The sequence below is a fragment of the Taudactylus pleione genome, unplaced genomic scaffold, assembly GCF_031769625.1.
Source record: "Taudactylus pleione unplaced genomic scaffold, aTauple2 ptg000225l, whole genome shotgun sequence".
Lineage (NCBI taxonomy): Eukaryota > Metazoa > Chordata > Amphibia > Anura > Myobatrachidae > Taudactylus > Taudactylus pleione.
In genome coordinates this window covers 566725-585660 of record NW_028284627.1, presented here as the reverse complement: position 1 = coordinate 585660, position 18936 = coordinate 566725, and the positions used below count along the sequence as shown (strand labels likewise).

Genomic DNA, 18936 nt, shown 5'->3' with positions numbered 1-18936 from the left:
GGTCCGCAGCACTTCACATTAACAGAAACACGCCGGCGGTGGTGTGTTTGTTTTAGTACTGCAGCCAATAAGAGTCAGGCAGACTCATATTGGCTGCTGCACCCAGGGTCGGAGCCGGGCTGGAGCTCACTTATGAGCTCCGCCTTCTAGCTCCAGCACTGGCTGAAGGGAGAGATGCTTTAACGTCTCACCCACAGTGCTGAGCGGGACGAGAGCATCGGACAGTGGCAGCGAGCGCAGGAGCGGGGATTCCGGTAAGTAAATTATGTGTTGTGTGTGTGTCTTATGTGTAAAAAGCACTACTGCTGGGGACACTGCATAGAGGGCACTTTATAAGGGGCACTACTGGGGGAACCATATATTGGACATTGCATAAGGGGCACTATATAAGGGGCACTGTATAAGGGGCACAACTGGGGGCACCATATATTGGGCATTATTGGGGGCACTAATGGGGCACTATATATTGGGTACTACTGGGGTACTACTGGGGGCACTGTAGAAGGGGCACTATATATTGGGCACTGCATAAGGGGCACTATATACAGGACACTACTGGGGCACTGTATAGGGCACTACTGGGGGCATTATATATTGGGCACTATTGGGGGCACTGTATAAAGGGCACTACTGGGGCTCTGTAAAAGGGGCACTGTATATTGGGCACTACTGGGGGCATTGCATAAGGGGCACTATATATTGGGCACTGCATAATGGGCACTACTGGGGGCACTGCTTAAGGGGCATTAATGGGGCACTTCATAATGAGCACTACAAAAGGGGGCAGTGCATAAGGGGCATTAATACTGGGGACACTACATAAGGGGCACTGAATAATGTGCACTACAACAGGGGGCATTGCATAAGGGGCACTATTACTGGGGGCACTGCATAAGGGGCACTACCACTGGGGCACTGCGTAAGGACACACAACTACAGTGGTCATTGCAAAAGGAGCACTACTACTGGAGGCACTGCATATGGGGCACTACTAGTGAGGCACTGCAAAAGAGGCACTACCACAGGGGGCATTGCATAAGGGACACTGCTACTGGGGACATTGCATAAGGGGCACTACTACAGTGGGCATTGCATGAGGTGCACTACTACTGCGGGCATTGCATAAGGGGCACTACTACTGGGAGCATTAAGGTGCATATGGAAATGGAAAGGAATGTTCCCAGAGACGAGAAACGGTAGTGTGTCATGTTGACACGCCCCCACTTTCCTGTGGCCACGCCCCTTGTGACATGTGACCATGCACACATAGGTGGGGTAGGTTCCATTTTTCATCTTGCCCATGGCTCCAAATACCCTAGTTACACCACTGCCATGCGCATCTCACATATGGCATCCCATATAATGTACCTTTGACAAGTAATCGAGTCTCACGTGTGAGGTGGGGGTCCATTACATACATACAGCCCTATACCACCTTAATCCACCATTGAATGACATTCCTCCTTTTCTCTGGAAATCATAACTGTCTAGGGACAATCTGTGATATGTGTGCCTTGTTTAATTACAATACTTTCTGCCTCCTTCCTATCTCCTGGAATATATTATATTTTTAGTTAGAGGTGATATTGTACATGAGAGAGGGAATCATTTCTAAACAATATACCGGCGCGTTGTATGACTGCATACATCACAGTAGAATATTGCACAGTAACATTGCTAATTTTCCTGCAAATCTCTAAGTGGTGTGAGGGGAAATTAGCTTTTTGTCTGGCTGCAAAGTGCCTTCACCTGATCATTAGGGAGGCACATGCGCACACACACTTGTACTGTGTGGTATGGGTGGTTAAGAGTGGAACCCATTTGGGAATGAGAGAGGTGGAGCCTTTTGACATATGCTAGGAGACAGGGTCTGATTTCAGGACGCATTGTCCATTGAAATAACCTACCTGCCCCCCTCTCCCTTTTTTTGATCACTGTTTTTGGTGGGAAATTGTTATTAGTGGCCACATAGTCAGAGCCCTTCCTGGTCTTGGGATGTTGATACCAACCATAGTCATACTCTGGTTTTTGGATGCCACGGTTATACATAATTATATATATGTTAAGTTATGGTTTAGGTCCTTGGTTTAGAACGCCATCCACTGTAAGGGGTTTATGTATGTAACAACATAAATGATCTTCTGATGAACCCCGCTAGGAAGCCGACTCTGAGAGGAAGCAGTCATCTTTGTCCTTCCTGATTTCTTTGACCTCATTAAAATTCCTTTGTCTGCCCTCTGCCTTTCCTGTATATTATCATTACCATTCATCAGGGACACCTTCTTATCTGTTATGTAAATACTTAACTCCTTCACGACTGGAGCTGGTTAATAAATGCCAAACACACTTTTCATACTGCACCAGTTATGCTGAGAATAGCTTATTCATTTCTACAGTACAATTTTACTTGGGACACGTATACAGTATTTCCAGTAGCGTTGTGGCATGCCATGTCCCACTTAGGGGGCGGGATGTTTCCAGTCTTGGAGAGAGGTAATATTTAGAATTTGCCCAAAGCAGCCAATCAACTTCTAACTGTCATTTCAAAGCTGATTGGTTGCTCTTGGCAAGCCTTGATACATCTTCCGAGTGTGTGCTGAACATACCACATTTCTGGGGTATCTTCAATCCCTTTCTCCTCATCTAGGGATAGCCATCAGAGGCTTAAACATTGATGGTGCCATTTGTGTTTAGCCTCAATATCATGAAACCAGAGATGGGAAACAGTTGATGGTTTCACTGATCGATAGACATCCCTGCTCTATGACCAGTCAGGCAGCGGGTCAATCAGGGAAGGGGGTGGGGCTTATCAATGGAAGAGCTAAGCTCTATTCCCTCTGCGCTGAGGAATGAAAAAAAAAACGTTGCTGCCCCTGTGCAATTGATGGTGGAGGATCCCCGCCATTGATGGCAAAACCATCAGTCATCTGTGGAAAACCATCCATGACTGCTAACCACTGATGGTCGATTGCCATCACTATTCATCTCCAAAAACAGCTCCTTCAATGTATTACAGTCAGAACAAAAGTTCTGATCAGTGAGACGGGGAGACATTCACCTGCATTCTGGAATGTCCCATCTAAATCAGGGCAGTTGAAAGATGTGAGTTACTCTATGACCCATGTCTAAAACATGATCCATGTCAAAAACATGTATGGTAGATATCACTGAAGCCTTCAGACCTGAATCAGGTTTTATCTTCTGCTGCACAGGTCTGCCCCTCAGTAGCTTGTTCTTATTGATGTCACATAGTGATGTCATGGATTCTGACCATTAAAATGAGGACATGCTCAACTTGTATTAGTGGATATTTGAGGCCAGGAATCTTCCTTTATATGGTGAAAATTATTGCAGCTACACAGAGGCCGCCATCTTGGTCCACATATCCATTCACAAAAAAATGGATAGGAGCATAATACTACAATAGAACATATGCATTACCCTTTTGCAGTGTTGCACATGTTTAAGTGATGCAATGAATTTGCAGCCAAAACTGTAATAAGCACATAACTGCTTGGTTGTTTTAGGCTGTCATTTCTGAGTTGCTGTAATTGCCCTGATTATGTGCAGGCAACACAACAACTATTGCAAACTTCAATATACATTACATGAATACATTATGACCAGGGCTTGTCCCAGACCTTGTGCTGCCAAAGGCGGTAATAAATAGGTGCCACCACCCAAACCTTACACCAAATACCATGATTTTTTTGTATGTGCTTAAATGTGCAATCCATTTCGACCAAGAAGCTGTTAGCTTTACTTTTTTAAACCAGTGATAGGAAACATGGTACACTTTAATCGCCATGTGTGTCCCTCTAACCCAGGGGTGGGAAACCTTTTTTCTGCCGAGGGCCATATTGATATATATATATATATATATAACATTATTTGCGGGCCCTGTGCAGGCCATGCCCCCTCCGTGTGACATAACATGTGGGCAGGGCCATAACCGCCGATGATTACAGCAATGCCCGGAGCTGTAAGGTCAGTGGTGTGACCGTCTGAATCGTCCAAAGGACACTCTAGGCGGCAATGCTGCATGGATTATGGCTGCAGGGTGCCATTCTAGGCACCCTGCTAGCCAGATGAGGCTAGCAGAAAAAAGCTCAGAGGGCCACACCAAATGATTCCGCGGGCCTTATACGGCCCCCGTGCCTGAGGTTCCCCATCCCTGCTCTAACCTCTAAAAGAGTTATATATTACCCCTAGACAAAGTAATAATGTAAAACAATATATTTAACCAAGAAAGAGACACCTATCTGTGGAAATATATATATATTTAAGAGATCTTACGAGTTATTACAATTACCAAACAGATATCACTATAAAGCAGGATAGAGGTAATGCACAGGGTCTAAGGGCGCAGGGCACCATTGCTGCACCATGGAATATATATTTCTGCACCATGGAATGGCACCCTGTAGCCTAGAAAGCTGCCACAGAGCCATGTGGCTCATCCTGTGCTCCGAGAGCTTAGCATTTCCCTCTGGTACCGCTGACCCCGCAACATGACCTGTTCTACCCAGCACAAAATGATCTGCTCCTGTGGTGAAACACCTGTCTCATCAATTAACTAGTACAACACAGGTGTCTGCCATCATAAATGAGGTGGGTCCAGCAGCAGAGCAATTTGTATCGAGTGGAACGGGTCATGTTGGAGGGTAGGGTACCAGCAGCCTATATAGTACACCTACTGCACTAAAACTCAAAATGTGCTTCAAAAATGGCAGCTACAATTTTATATCTTGCTATGGGCACAGGCACAGGATATTGCATGCATACGAGCCTCACAATGTTAATTGATTATTGTTAGCTCAGGAGGCAAGACTTTGTAGCCATAATTTGCATTTTTGATGTCCTTAAAAATTAACAGCCACCCAAACCTGCTACAGTACCTGTTACAACAGCTTTGTTTTTTCCTTATTTTCATTACACATCTGTTTATTCCTTAAAGCTAAGATATTTATTTTACCTTCCTGAGTCATAAAATCATCTTCTGCAAACTGATTGAAGTTGCCACAGAGGCCACATGTTCTGTTAAAATGTTCGTTGGACAGCAAGATCTGCACGTTGCCGCCGATGTCAATCTTCACCAGAATGCCATGTTCTTGACTAGACAGTTTGTGATATCCAGCTTCATTTTCCAGGAATATCCCATTAGAGGCATACGGCATAGAAATGCTGTCAGCAGAAACAGGAAACCAGCCAATTATGAAGCAAAACATTTGTCACTCAACATGGAAAAACATGGAACATTCCATTCTGGTTCTTTCCTAGCTTCCCTCTCTTGTTTATCATTGGTGTTTTTCTAAAATGGCTCCTGGCGCGACTGATTATGGTGACGCACTAATAATCTAATTATCCTTGTAACTAAATAAAAAATACAAAACTCTATATCTTTCTTATATCAAGTGCTCACTGATAATGATGACGGGTAATGTAGGCATTCCCATTTAGTTCCGTGTATACATTGTGGGAGCAATTACGGCCATCTTGCGTTCATCTTTGATGTCCCTCACGGATTGGTTTGAGTATGTGCACAGTGGGGAATGCCTTAACTACAATCCTCCTTTTGTCAAAGATGCTAACAGCTTAAAAGTGTGAGGGGTATATTTACTAAAGTGCGGGTATTTAGAAGTGGACTTTCCATAGCAACCAATCAGATTCTACTTATCATCTCTCTAGCACATTCTAGAAGATAATAGCTAGCATCTGATTGGTTGCTATGGACAACATCTCCAATTCTAAAAACCCACACTTTAGTAAATATACCCCTAAATGCTATATCAATTATCCAAACTCCTGCCATTTTGGTACCTCCTCTTTCAGTAAAACAAACATTTGTTTTACACCTAAAATACCATTTGGTTTTGAAACATTAGATTGTAAGCTCCAACGAGCAGGGCCCTGTCTCCTCTGGTGTCCACCGCCCCCTCTCCATTTTTGTGCATGTGCTCAAAACATCACATGTTCAAGTTTTTTATATGCTTCTTGCACAGTAATTGGCTCCATCCCTCACGCCGGTTTTACTGTCTATTCTGTACATCTGCATACTACCAAGCAACCTACTCTCTGAAAGCCGAGTATTGTAGAATCTTTTTACTTCTTCTCATATTATACTAGTTAGTATGTATGTACTAGTTATGTCAAACTATATTTGTCTTGTTATATTATTTATGTTATTGTTATGATTACCCTGCCCGTACTACCCACTGCGCGGCACTGGAGAACTTTTGTGGCATAATGTGAATAAATGATAATAACACAGCCCACCAAAAAAAAAAGTGTTTAGTTGCCAAGGATACATGAACGAATGTAGGGTATGATGGGGTTGCTGAACTAAAAAATGAAAGTAGTTTTTTCTTCCAATTGGCTTCAGTTCTTGAGATATTGGATACCCTCAAGTAATAACACGTGCATACAGTGGGAATCTATCAGAACATTCTAGAAGGTGAGACAAGCAAATATTCTAGGTGTTCACTTGTTGATCATTCTAGAATATGCCCCTCTGTATATTAGTGATCGGCCACCCAACCAGCAGTCAGTTGACAGTTGTCTATTGTGTTTTTCTTGTTTTTCATCCATGTAGCTCAAAAATTTGAGAAAATCAATATCATTAAAATGCCCCTCTCCGCCAAAGTGCAATTTGGAAGTGCAAACCCACAATCTCTGTTTTTTTTGTGGACAGAAAATTGACATTGCGTCTGCAATGCATGCCAGGAGAAATGCGCCTAAATATGTGTCCTGCAGACTCGGGACCTCATTCAGAGCGAGCGCTCGCATTCTGCGAGCGGCTCTGAATGAGTCCGCTTCTATGTTCCGAGCCGGCCTCCTGGCCGCTCGCTAGGTTGTGGGTGACCACCCACAGCTTTAGCGAGCGGCCAGGTTGATGGTTGCGATGGTTAAGCCCCAGTGAGCTTTCGGCTGTATTAGAGCCGGAAGCTCACCACTGACATCATGAGTGATGTCAGTGGGGCCGCCCCCAAACGGCAGGCGTTCTGTCGGGAACGCCTCCGTTTGTGTAGCCACCCCCCCGCCCCGCCTACAAAGCGGGGCGAGCTGTCGATCGTCAGCCGCCCCTTTTGTAGTGAGTCCCGGAGCGAGAGAATTCCTCTCTCGCTCTGGGGCTTGCGCACGCGCAGTGCGGCCGCTGCGCATGCGCAGGGCCTCAACATCGACCTGCTTGGGAGCGCATAGGCGCTTGTGAGCGGGTCTGAATGAGACCCTCAGCGCATGCCCCCTCCTCTCTATTGCAGTGCCACGGCGAGTGGTGCGGCAGTAGATTCTGGCTTAGTGCAGATGGACGGTGCATGACTGAAGATGCTCCCAGTCAGGCAAAACAATAAGCTACAAAGGAGAGCTTATCTTTTTTAAAATAAGTGCTGCCGTAACAACAGTGTCATATAACTGTATGGTGACGGCCATATCTTTACAAGAATGCAGAGCTCATAGAGTAAAGTGATTTTCCCTATGGTAACTGCTTTAATAGATCAAAATAAGTGTCAAATTGTGCTGGTTCTAGCACATTTAATACTTGTTACCAGTGGCATAACTAGCGCTCCCGGCGCCCGGTGCAGGCCATTTTGGTCCCGCCTCCTCAGCATGATGTCACATCGAGGGGGCGTGACTAAATCGTCAGTGATTACAACAATGCCTGGAGCATCCTGAGGATGCTCCGGGAGCTGTAAGGGCAGCAGTGTGCATGCCTGAAGCATCCTAAGGACGCTCCAGGCGGCACTGCTGCAGAGATTCTGGCTGCAGGGTGCCATTCTAGGTACTCTACTAGCCAGATGCAGATGCCATGGGTGGCTCTGCGTTCTGGGCCTGATTCAGAGACCGACGCTAATACAAGTTTCATGCAGATTGAGCGATTGTTTGCCATTGCGCATGTGTATGCACCGCACTGCACGAATGTGCGCAGCAATCGCATTGCGATTAAGGACGCACAGAGGTTCCCATCTCAAAGTGACTGACAGGTTGTCAGCGTTTGGGGGTGGTAATGGGGAGTGGTCAGGAAAACGCAGACATGCCTGTGCCTGTCCGTTTAAACACTGTTACATGGGCATGCATAAATTAGCCACTGCTATTGCATACACAGCTCTGCGTGTCAGAAGAGCTCCCAACGCAAGGGTAAGATGTCCGCCAATGGCCGTCGATGTTATTGATATTGGGTATGCGTCATCGCACACAGGTAAGAAATCGTGGCTGCAATCACATTAGCGTCCATCTCTGAATCAGGCCCTGTATGCAGCTGCACCGCTCGCATACCCCTCGTTACAGACCTGCTTATTATTACCCTATAATACATTTCCACCTTAGGGGTCTATTTACTGAGCAGTGTTAAGAGATGGAGTGAAAAGTGATAAGAAAGTGATAAGGTGCCAGCCAATGAGCTCCCAACTGTCATCTTTCAAACCCAACCTCTTAGATTACAGTTGGGAGCTGATTGGTTGGCACCTTATCACTTTCTTATCACTTTTCACTCTGTCTTCTAACACTGCTTAGTAAATAGACCCCTTAAACTGATACTAACACAATTTAAAATTTAAATAAGATGATTTCTAAGATTAAAATGGCATTTACTGTACAGTCACTCAGTATATGACATGGGACATGATGGAGAGTTGTACGCTAATGCCGCAGCTGCTGTGTCTGTGTACGCAGCTGTTATTGCAAAAATTTGCAAATGCCGCAGCTGCCAGGTGATGTAGTGACACGCCCACCTGCAGCTTTGCAAAGCCCAGTATCTGTGTCACATGTGGCAGCATCTGTGTAACGTGGCTGTATCTGTGTAACATGTGGCAGCATCTGTGTAACACGTGGCAGCATCTGTGTAACGTGGCTGTATCTGTGTAACGTGTGGCAGCATCTGTGTAACATGTGACAGCATCTGTGTAACATGTGGCAGCATCTGTGTAACATGTAGCTGTATCTGTGTATCATGTGGCAGTATCTGTGTAACATGTGGCAGCATCTGTGTAACATGTGGCAGCATCTGTGTACCATGTAGCTGTATCTGTGTAACATGTGGCTGTATCTGTGTAACATGTGGCTATATCTGTTTAACATGTGGCAGCATCTGTGTAACATGTGGCAGCATCTGTGTAACGTGGCTGTTTCTGTGTAACATGTGGCAGCATCTGAGTAACATGTAGCTGTATCTGGGTAACATGTGGCAGCATCTGTGTAACATGTAGCTGTATCTGTGTAACATGTGGCAGCATCTATGTAATGTGGCTGTATTTGTGTAACATGTGGCTGTATCTGTGTAACATGTGGCTGCATCTGTGTAACATGTGGCAGCATCTGTGTAACGGGGCAGCATCTGTGTAACATGTGGCAGCATCTGTGTAACATGGCTGTATTTGTGTAAAATGTGGCAGCATCTGTGTAACATGTGGCTATATCTGTGTAACATGTGGCAGCATCTGTGTAACATGTGGCAGCATCTGTGTAACGTGGCTGTTTCTGTGTAACATGTGGCAGCATCTGAGTAACATGTAGCTGTATCTGTGTAACATGTGGCAGCATCTGTGTAACATGTAGCTGTATCTGTGTAACATGTGGCAGCATCTATGTAATGTGGCTGTATTTGTGTAGAATGTGGCTGTATCTGTGTAACATGTGACTGCATCTGTGTAACATGTGGCAGCATCTGTGTAACGGGGCAGCATCTGTGTAACATGTGGCAGCATCTGTGTAACATGGCTGTATCTGTGTAACATGTGGCAGCATCTGTGTAACATGTGGCAGCATATGTGTAACATGTGGCAGCATCTGTGTAACATGTAGCTGTATCTGTGTCACATGTGGCAGCATCTGTGTAACGTGGCTGTATCTGTGTAACATGTGGCAGTATCTGTGTAACATGTGGCATCATCTGTGTAACGTGGCTGTATCTGTGTAACATGTGGCAGCATATATGTAACATGTAGCTGTATCTGTGCAGCATGTGGCAGCATCTGTGCAACATGTGGCAGCTTCTGTGTAACATGTAGCTGTATCTGTGTAACATGTGGCAGCATCTGTGTAACGTGGCAGCATCTGTATAACATGTGGCAGTATCTGTGTAACATATGGCAGTATCTGTGTAACGTGACAGCATCTGTGTAACATGTGGCAGCATCTGTGTAACATGTGGCAGCATCTGTGTAACATGTAGCTGTATCTGTGTAACATGTTGCAGCATCTGTGTAACGTGGCAGCATCTGTATAACATGTGGCAGTATCTGTGTAACATATGGCAGTATCTGTGTAACGTGACAGCATCTGTGTAACAAGTGGCAGTATCTGTGTAACATGTGGCAGCATCTGTGTAACATGTGGCAGCATCTGTGTAACATGTAGATGTATCTGTGTAACATGTGGCAGCATCTGTGTAACGTGGCTGTATCTGTGTAACATGTGGCAGTATCTGTGTAACATATGGCAGCATCTGTGTAATGTGGCTGTATCTGTGTAACATGAGGCAGCATCTGTGTAACGTGGCTGTATCTGTGTAATGTTGCTGTATCTGTGTAACATGTGGCAGCATCTGAGTACAAAGACGCAGCATCGGTCGCAAATCATTCCATTATAAAAGTCCTGAGTGAGTCTATGGTCCTGCAGGATAGCTGCGGGAACTGAGACACCGGAGCCATATTTCTTGTGTATGGCATCGCAGATCCAGGATCTGGTGCACCCAAAGGACTACAGTGATGTGCCTAGATGTATGCGCAGTGTGACTTAGACCATGTGCAGTCTACTGGTAATCGCTCAACACTGTAAACATATATCGTATACCCAGGGGCGTTTCTAGAGAGGAGGGGGCCCATGTGATGTCTCCTAAACGGGCCCCCTCCTCTCTGTCCGGCAGCGCACTGAGCTGTGCGTGGCCAGTGCCGGAGTTATAGTCTCTGGGCACTAGAGTGCGCCCAGAGTCTATAGACTATGCGGTGGTCACCTGGAAAATGGCTGCGGCGGCCATTTTCCCTGTACTGCGCATGCTCAAACGACGGTGGCCATTTTCCAGTCGTTTTTACAGCGCCGGACCCCACGCCGATGTGGGACTCAGGAGAGGTAAGTAATACTATGGGAGCAGGGTGTGTGGTGCGGGGCCCCCCAGGACCCAGGGGCCCATGTTCCCCGCACACCCTGCACCCATTATAGATAAGCCCCAGCATATAGCATACAAGTCTGATTCATGCCCATAATACAGTATCATTTATTATGCTGTATAGCAAAGCATGTAATAATGGAACAGTATTATCTATACAATAATGATAATATTCCATGACAAATCAGCAATGACAAAAGCTATAGACCCCACAATAGGAGATGCTTATTGATTTTTGTTACCTTTTTTCTCCTTCAGTTACTGTTCCATCCAAAAACATGTGAATGTCATAATAGTCTCCCAGATACATGGACACACTCTTCTTTTTACCGTTTCTATAATCCACTGAAACAATAAAACATAACATCAAATATAATATACTGTACATTATAATATTATATAATGCACATAATTAAAGGGAATGGAAGTGTCTGCTGATCCCTATATTTATCGGGATGGGCTGGGAGGCTTGTCTGCAGTGAGGTGTTACCTGACCAGAGGGGAGCTCCCAGGGCTGGAAAGGAACAGGATGTGAAGTGCTGCTGCCAAACTTCCTGACCAATTGTGATACACTTAGTAAATTGACTGCGGGTGTCCATCCATTTTTAGTATAACACACTACATATCCCATAAGTAGATGGATAGGGTCTTAAGCTGGGAGGGAATGCACCATTCACATGGCATATCACACAGTGCTCATGTGACAGGAAGTTGGTGCGTACAATTGTCTGCTACGGAAAGTCGTAGGGACCTATTGATTAATGTGAGGTGATAAAGTTGATAATTCAATTTATCAATAAAATATAGCGAGGGCGGCTATTGTCCGCGGTGAATCCTTGCTATATAGGACAAACGCAGGGGAGGTTTCCGTCTGCCTGGAAACCCCCCTCCCCAGCCCACACCATGACCACAATAGAAATAGTAATATAGTAGATTGTTACTAGTGTTGCATGTTCTTCTCAGTATCACAAATGAAATAATTAGCACCACCTGTGGACCTTTTAACATGTATCAGCCAGAAATAAATAACCTGTGCACCAACTAGAAGATCTGGAAAACATGCACTGTTAGAGATGCACTGCTATAGAGCCCAATATATACATATATGTCCAGGGCAGTGCTAGGTTCTTTCGCTGTTCCTCCAGGCTCCCGAACTTGCTCCAATAGTCTGGAATGGTGCCCACATCTAAAATAAATACGTTCACCTCAGGCAGGATGGCTATACTGACGCATCTAATGGCTTACTGTGATCACTGGTCTTGTATATGCTTGGAATTAATGCACGCAATACAGTTTGTATGACGCTTATTAAAGCTGGTTAAGTACTAAATCTGCCCTCTTCATGGACAGGCCACACTCGCTCTAAAATTAAGCATTTGGAAACCCCCCTCTGGAAATCCTGCGTTTGCCACTGAAAGGGAAGGTCTATTCGCCAGTTAAAAAATAAACCCCATAGACTGCAGGGATAGGTAGGTGTGTCCTTGTTGCTCTGCTCATGAAGAAATAAACCTGGTGATATGCACTGTCTTTGCAGCCGCATTTAGTGGACAGGCTGTGTTGAATACAGGCGCTCTTTCAGACCCACTCGCTCGATACATTCGCTCGCTCCCAGCGTATGCAAATCTAACGCACGGCCAGCAAGGCAGGTGATCATACGGCAAGGCATTAGCACGCCCACTATGTCCTGGCGTGCAATCACTTTGTGTATGCAGACGCCCACTAGCCATTCATGAGATGCCCACTTGCGCACGTCATCTCTTGGAAGTGCAGTGCTCGCAGCGCTTGAGGTTGACTATACCTTACGGCGAAAAAAACCTTCCATTGGCCTCGGCTAATGTGCAGCACGTGATTCCTTTGTGTGGCACTCTTTCATAATAAATTAATTGATATAATTGATATCAGGAAATGAACATAATTAAAACATAACTTTTAATCGGATTCTTCTATAAACGAAATTGGGAATTATGACTCTGCTTATGAAAATATGATAGAGTCACCCATCAATAAGCACACATAAATATCCTATCCATCAATAAGCACACATACATATCATATCCATCAATAAGCACACATAAATATCATATCCATCAATAAGCACACATACATATCCTATCCATCAATAAGCACACATACTGTACATATCATATCCATCAATAAGCACACATAAATATCATATCCATCAATAAGCACACATACATATCCTATCCATCAATAAGCACACATACTGTACATATCATATCCATCAATAAGCACACATAAATATCATATCCATCAATAAGCACACATAAATATCCTATCCATCAATAAGCACACATAAATATCCTATCCATCAATAAGCACACATACATACCATATCCATCAATAAGCACACATACATATCCTATCCATCAATAAGCACACATAAATATCATATCCATCAATAAGCACACATACATATCATATCCATCAATAAACACACATACTGTACATATCATATCCATCAATAAGCACACATAAATATCCTGTCCATCAATAAGCACACATACATATCATATCCATCAATAAACACACATACTGTACATATCATATCCATCAATAAGCACACATAAATATCATATCCATCAATAAGCACACATACATATCCTATCCATCAATAAGCACACATACTGTACATATCCTATCCATCAATAAGCACACATACATATCCTATCCATCAATAAGCACACATACATATCATATCCATCAATAAGCACACATAAATATCATATCCATCACTAAGCACACATACATATCCTATCCATCACTAAGCACACATACATATCATATCCATCACTAAGCACACATACATATCATATCCATCAATAAGCACACATACATATCGTATCCATCAATAAGCACACATACATATCCTATCCATCAATAAGCACACATACATATCCTATCCATCACTAAGCACACATACATATCCTATCCATCAATAAGCACACATACATATCCTACCCATCAATAAGCACACATACATATCCTATCCATCACTAAGCACACATACATATCCTATCCATCAATAAGCACACATACATATCCTATCCATCAATAAGCACACATACATATCCTATCCATCAATAAGCGACATACATACCATACCCATCAATAAGCACACATACATACCATACCCATCAATAAGCACACATACATATCCTATCCATCACTAAGCACACATACATATCATATCCATCAATAAGCACACATACATACCATACCCATCAATAAGCACACATACATATCCTATCCATCAATAAGCACACATACATACCATACCCATCAATAAGCACACATACATATCACATCCATCAATAAGCACACATACATACCATATCCATCAATAAGCACACATACATATCATACCCATCAATAAGCACACATACATATCACATCCATCAATAAGCACACATACCTATCCTATCCATCAATAAGCACACATACATACCATATCCATCAATAAGCACACATACATATCTTATCCATCAATAAGCACACATAATAAATATCATATCCATCAATAAGCACACATACATATCCTATCCATCAATAAGCACACATACATATTCTATCCATCAATAAGCACACATACCTATCCTATCCATCAATAAGCACACATACCTATCCTATCCATCAATAAGCACACATAAATATCATATCCATCAATAAGCACACATACATATCCTATCCATCAATAAGCACACATACATATCCTATCCATCAATAAGCACACATAAATATCATATCCATCAATAAGCACACATAAATATCATATCCATCAATAAGCACACATACATATCCTATCCATCAATAAGCACACATACATATCCTATCCATCAATAAGCACACATACATACTAGGGATGAGCGGGTTCGGTTCCCTGAGAACCGAACCCACCCGAACTTCGGGGATCCGGGGCGATCCGAGCCCAAGCTCGGATCTCCCTGTCTGCCCCGGATCCCTCTCCCGAGGCAAAACCTCGAGATCTGCTGTCGGATCTCGAGGTTTTGCCTCGAGCGGCCATTTAAAAAAAAATGCCTTTGCCTTTAATGGGCAAAGTGCTGATTGGCTGACAGAGCCGTCTGTCACGGCTCTCAGCCAATCAGCATTATGGTGCTCATTTGCATGTAGCACGGACTCGTGAGATCCGTGCTACATGCATCTGTGTGATTGACAGTGACACAGAGCACAGATGGGTCAGTGAGACCCGTCTGTGCTGCTGTGTATTTCAATGACACAGATGCACGCACGGACCAGGAGATCCGTGCTACTTGCATCTGTGTCATTGACACAGAGCACTAACGGGTCCGTGAGACCCGTCTGTGCTGCTGTGGTAAATAAAAAAAAAAAAACCTGTGTAAAAAGAGAAAAAAATGGCGTGCCCCCCCCCCAAAAAAAGAGCAACCAGCCCCGGGCATTAGTGACCCAGTGCTGGGTGTGCTTAAATACAGGGGACAAACGACATAGGGGTCCCCTGTACTTAAACACAACCAGCACCGGGCTAGTCAGAACCAGAGCTGGTTGCCAAAATACGGGGGACAAACGACGTAGGGGTCCCCCGTATTCTGCGCAACCAGCTCTGGGCTCTGATCCGGTCCTGGTTCTGGAAATACAGGGGAAAAAAATGAGTAGGGTTCCCCTGTATGTTCCAGAACCAGCACTGGACTTTTTCTAGCGGGGGGCTGATGCCACAGCCAGGGGAGCCCTTTCACCGGGCCCCCCAGCCGCAGCATCAGCCCTGACCGCTAGTCAGCCCAGGCCGGGGATCCCTGGAGAGCTGGGGACCCCCCCAATAAAGGGGTCACCCTCTCCAGGGCACCCCAGGCCCAGGCTGATAGCCCGGGGCTATCCCCGCCACCCCTGGTGGCGGTGGGTGGCGGGTTGATTGTGTGGTGTGGTGTAAATAAAGAATATCAAACATTGTCTTTACAAGTAGAACTGCAAGTCCCAGCAAGCCTGCCCCGCATGCTGGTACTTGGAGAACCACAAGTACCAGCATGCAGGGCATTAAGGGCCCACTAGTACCTGTAGTTCACCTGTAAAAAAATGTTTAAAAAAAACACAGGACACACACACCGTGACAGTATAAGTTTATTAAACATACATACACACACACACACACACACACACACATGTACACATACTCACCTATGTAACCCTGTAGCATCGGTCCACTTGTCCGGTAAAGTATCCATAGGGGACATGTGAAAAAAAACATACTCACCATCTCCTATGCGAGGTTCTGTCCTCTTCGTTCCAAAGTAGGCATCCCCGGACTTGGCAAAAAAAAACAAACGAAAACGCGATCCACGAACTTAGTACCGTTCTATAGAACGTTACTTCCCGAATGAGAGCTTAGCGGCGGGGTATCACCATGGAAACCCCGCTGCTAAGCGTTCATTGGCTGAGAGAGGCCATCTCCCGTCTCTCTCAGCCAATGAACGGCTCCCTCCATTGTAGTCAATGCTGGGAGCCGCAAGGTTATTAAAGTTTACCCTGCGGTTCCCACCATTGACTACAATGGAGGGAGCCGTTCATTGGCTGAGAGACGGGAGATGACCTCTCTCAGCCAATGAACGCTTAGCAGCGGGGTTTCCATGGTGATACCCCGCCGCTAAGCTCTCATTCGGGAAGTACCGTTCTATAGAACGGTACTAAGTTCGTGGATCGCGTTTTCGTTTTTTTTTTTTGCCAAGTCCGGGGATGCCTACTTTGGAACGAAGAGGACAGAACCTCGCATAGGAGATGGTGAGTATGTTTTTTTTCACAGGTCCCCTAGGGATACTTTACCGGACAAGTGGACCGATGCTACAGGTTACATAGGTGAGTATGTGTACATGTGTGTGTGTGTATGTATGTTTAATAAACTTATACTGTCACGGTGTGTGTGTCCTGTGTTTTTTTAAACATTTTTTTTACAGGTGAACTACAGGTACTAGTGGGCCCTTAATGCCCTGCATGCTGGTACTTGTGGTTCTCCAAGTACCAGCATGCGGGGCAGGCTAGCTGGGACTTGCAGTTCTACTTGTAAAGACAATGTTTGATATTCTTTATTTACACCACACCACACAATCAACCCGCCACCCACCGCCACCAGGGGTGGCGGGGATAGCCCCGGGCTATCAGCCTGGGCCTGGGGTGCCCTGGAGAGGGTGACCCCTTTATTGGGGGGGTCCCCAGCTCTCCAGGGATCCCCGGCCTGGGCTGACTAGCGGTCAGGGTTGATGCTGCGGCTGGGGGGCCCGGTGAAAGGGCTCCCCTGGCTGTGGCATCAGCCCCCCGCTAGAAAAAGTCCAGTGCTGGTTCTGGAACATACAGGGGAACCCTACTCATTTTTTGTCCCCTATATTTCCAGAACCAGGACCGGATCAGAGCCCAGAGCTGGTTGCGCAGAATACAGGGGACCCCTACGTCGTTTGTCCCCCGTATTTTGGCAACCAGCGCTGGTTCTGACTAGCCCGGTGCTGGTTGTGCTTAAGTACAGGGGACCCCTACGTCATTTGTCCCCTGTATTTAAGCACACCCAGCACTGGGTTACTAATGCCCGGGGCTGGTTGCTCTTTTTTGGGGGGGTGCACGCCATTTTTTTCTTTTTTTACACAGGTTTTTTTTTTTTTTTTTACCACAGCAGCACAGACGGGTCTCACGGACCTGTCATTGCTCTGTGCCAATCACACAGATGCATGTAGCACGGATCTCCCGGGTTCGTGCTACATGCAAATGGGCACCATAACGCTGATTGGCTTCCTGTCTGCCACTGCAGTGCCACTCCTAGATGGGCCACGTGTTTGTGCCGCCCCCTTGTGTCGCTTAGCATAGTCATCCAGCTTCCTCGGTACAACCTTTTGGCCTAAAAACAATATTGTGAGGTGTGAGGTGTTCAGAATAGAGTGGAAATGAGTGGAAATTAATGTTATTGGGGTTATTAATAGCGTAGGAACAAAAAAAGGCCCATTTATGTGATTTTAGCGTTTTTTTTTTATTTTTTAAGAAAAAATCCAGATCCAAAACACAAAACCCAGAACCCAAAACACGGAAGGGTGGTTTTGGCAAAACCAATCCAGATCCAAAACACGAAGAAAGATCCAGATCCAAAACCAAAACACAAAACACGAAAAGTGTCCGGTGCACACCCCTAATACATACCATATCCATCAATAAGCACACATACATATCCTATCCATCAATAAGCACACATACATACTAGGGGTGAGCGGGTTCGGATTTCTGAAATCCGAACCCCCCCGAGCCCCCCCGATCCGAGTCCGATCCGAGTCAGGCTCGACTTTTCCCGCCTGACTCGGATCTGAAATCGAGGCAAAACGTCATCATCCCGCCTTCCGAGTCTCGCGGGTTTTGGATCCTATATAAGGTACCCGCGTCGGCGCCATTTTCTCACTCGGCTGTGGACAGTGAAGAGGGAGGGTGGGAGTTAGGGCTGTGTAGTGTAGTGTAGTGTAGTGTAGTGTAGTGCTGCTGTTGTCCACTACTTCAAAGTCCATAGGGGCTGGCTGTGTTGTGCTGTGCTGCTGTTGTTAATAGGGGCTGTGTCCACTACTTCAAAGTCCATAGGGGCTGGCTGGACTGTGTTGTGCAGTCAGTTCTCCATAGGGGCTGTGTCCACTCCAAAGTCCTGTGCAGTGTCCCAGTCCTAAAGGAGTGCTGTAGTGTTGTCCAGGGGGTGCTCTGTCCATCAGGGGTGCTCCCCCCAAGTGCTAAAAAAATAATATATTTTCTGTGTTTGTGAATTGTGTGCGCAGTAGCCGCACGTGCATCAACAAAGTAGTGCCAAGCGTGCGCCTGTGTCATAAGTAAAGGGC

General features: G+C 45.3%; 1 protein-coding gene across 1 annotated transcript in view; it reads right to left on the bottom strand.

The window, feature by feature from the left end:
- The window catches only part of VWF (von Willebrand factor), a 304519-nt gene that overhangs the window by 268528 nt on the left and 17055 nt on the right, over positions 1–18936 (bottom strand). Inside the window, exons 4-5 of the mRNA XM_088478900.1 lie at positions 11341–11443; positions 4976–5184 (exon numbers count right to left, since the gene is read on the bottom strand). Of these exons, the coding sequence (XP_088335026.1) occupies positions 4976–5184; positions 11341–11443 (312 nt within the window). The remainder of the gene's footprint in view (positions 1–4975; positions 5185–11340; positions 11444–18936) is intronic.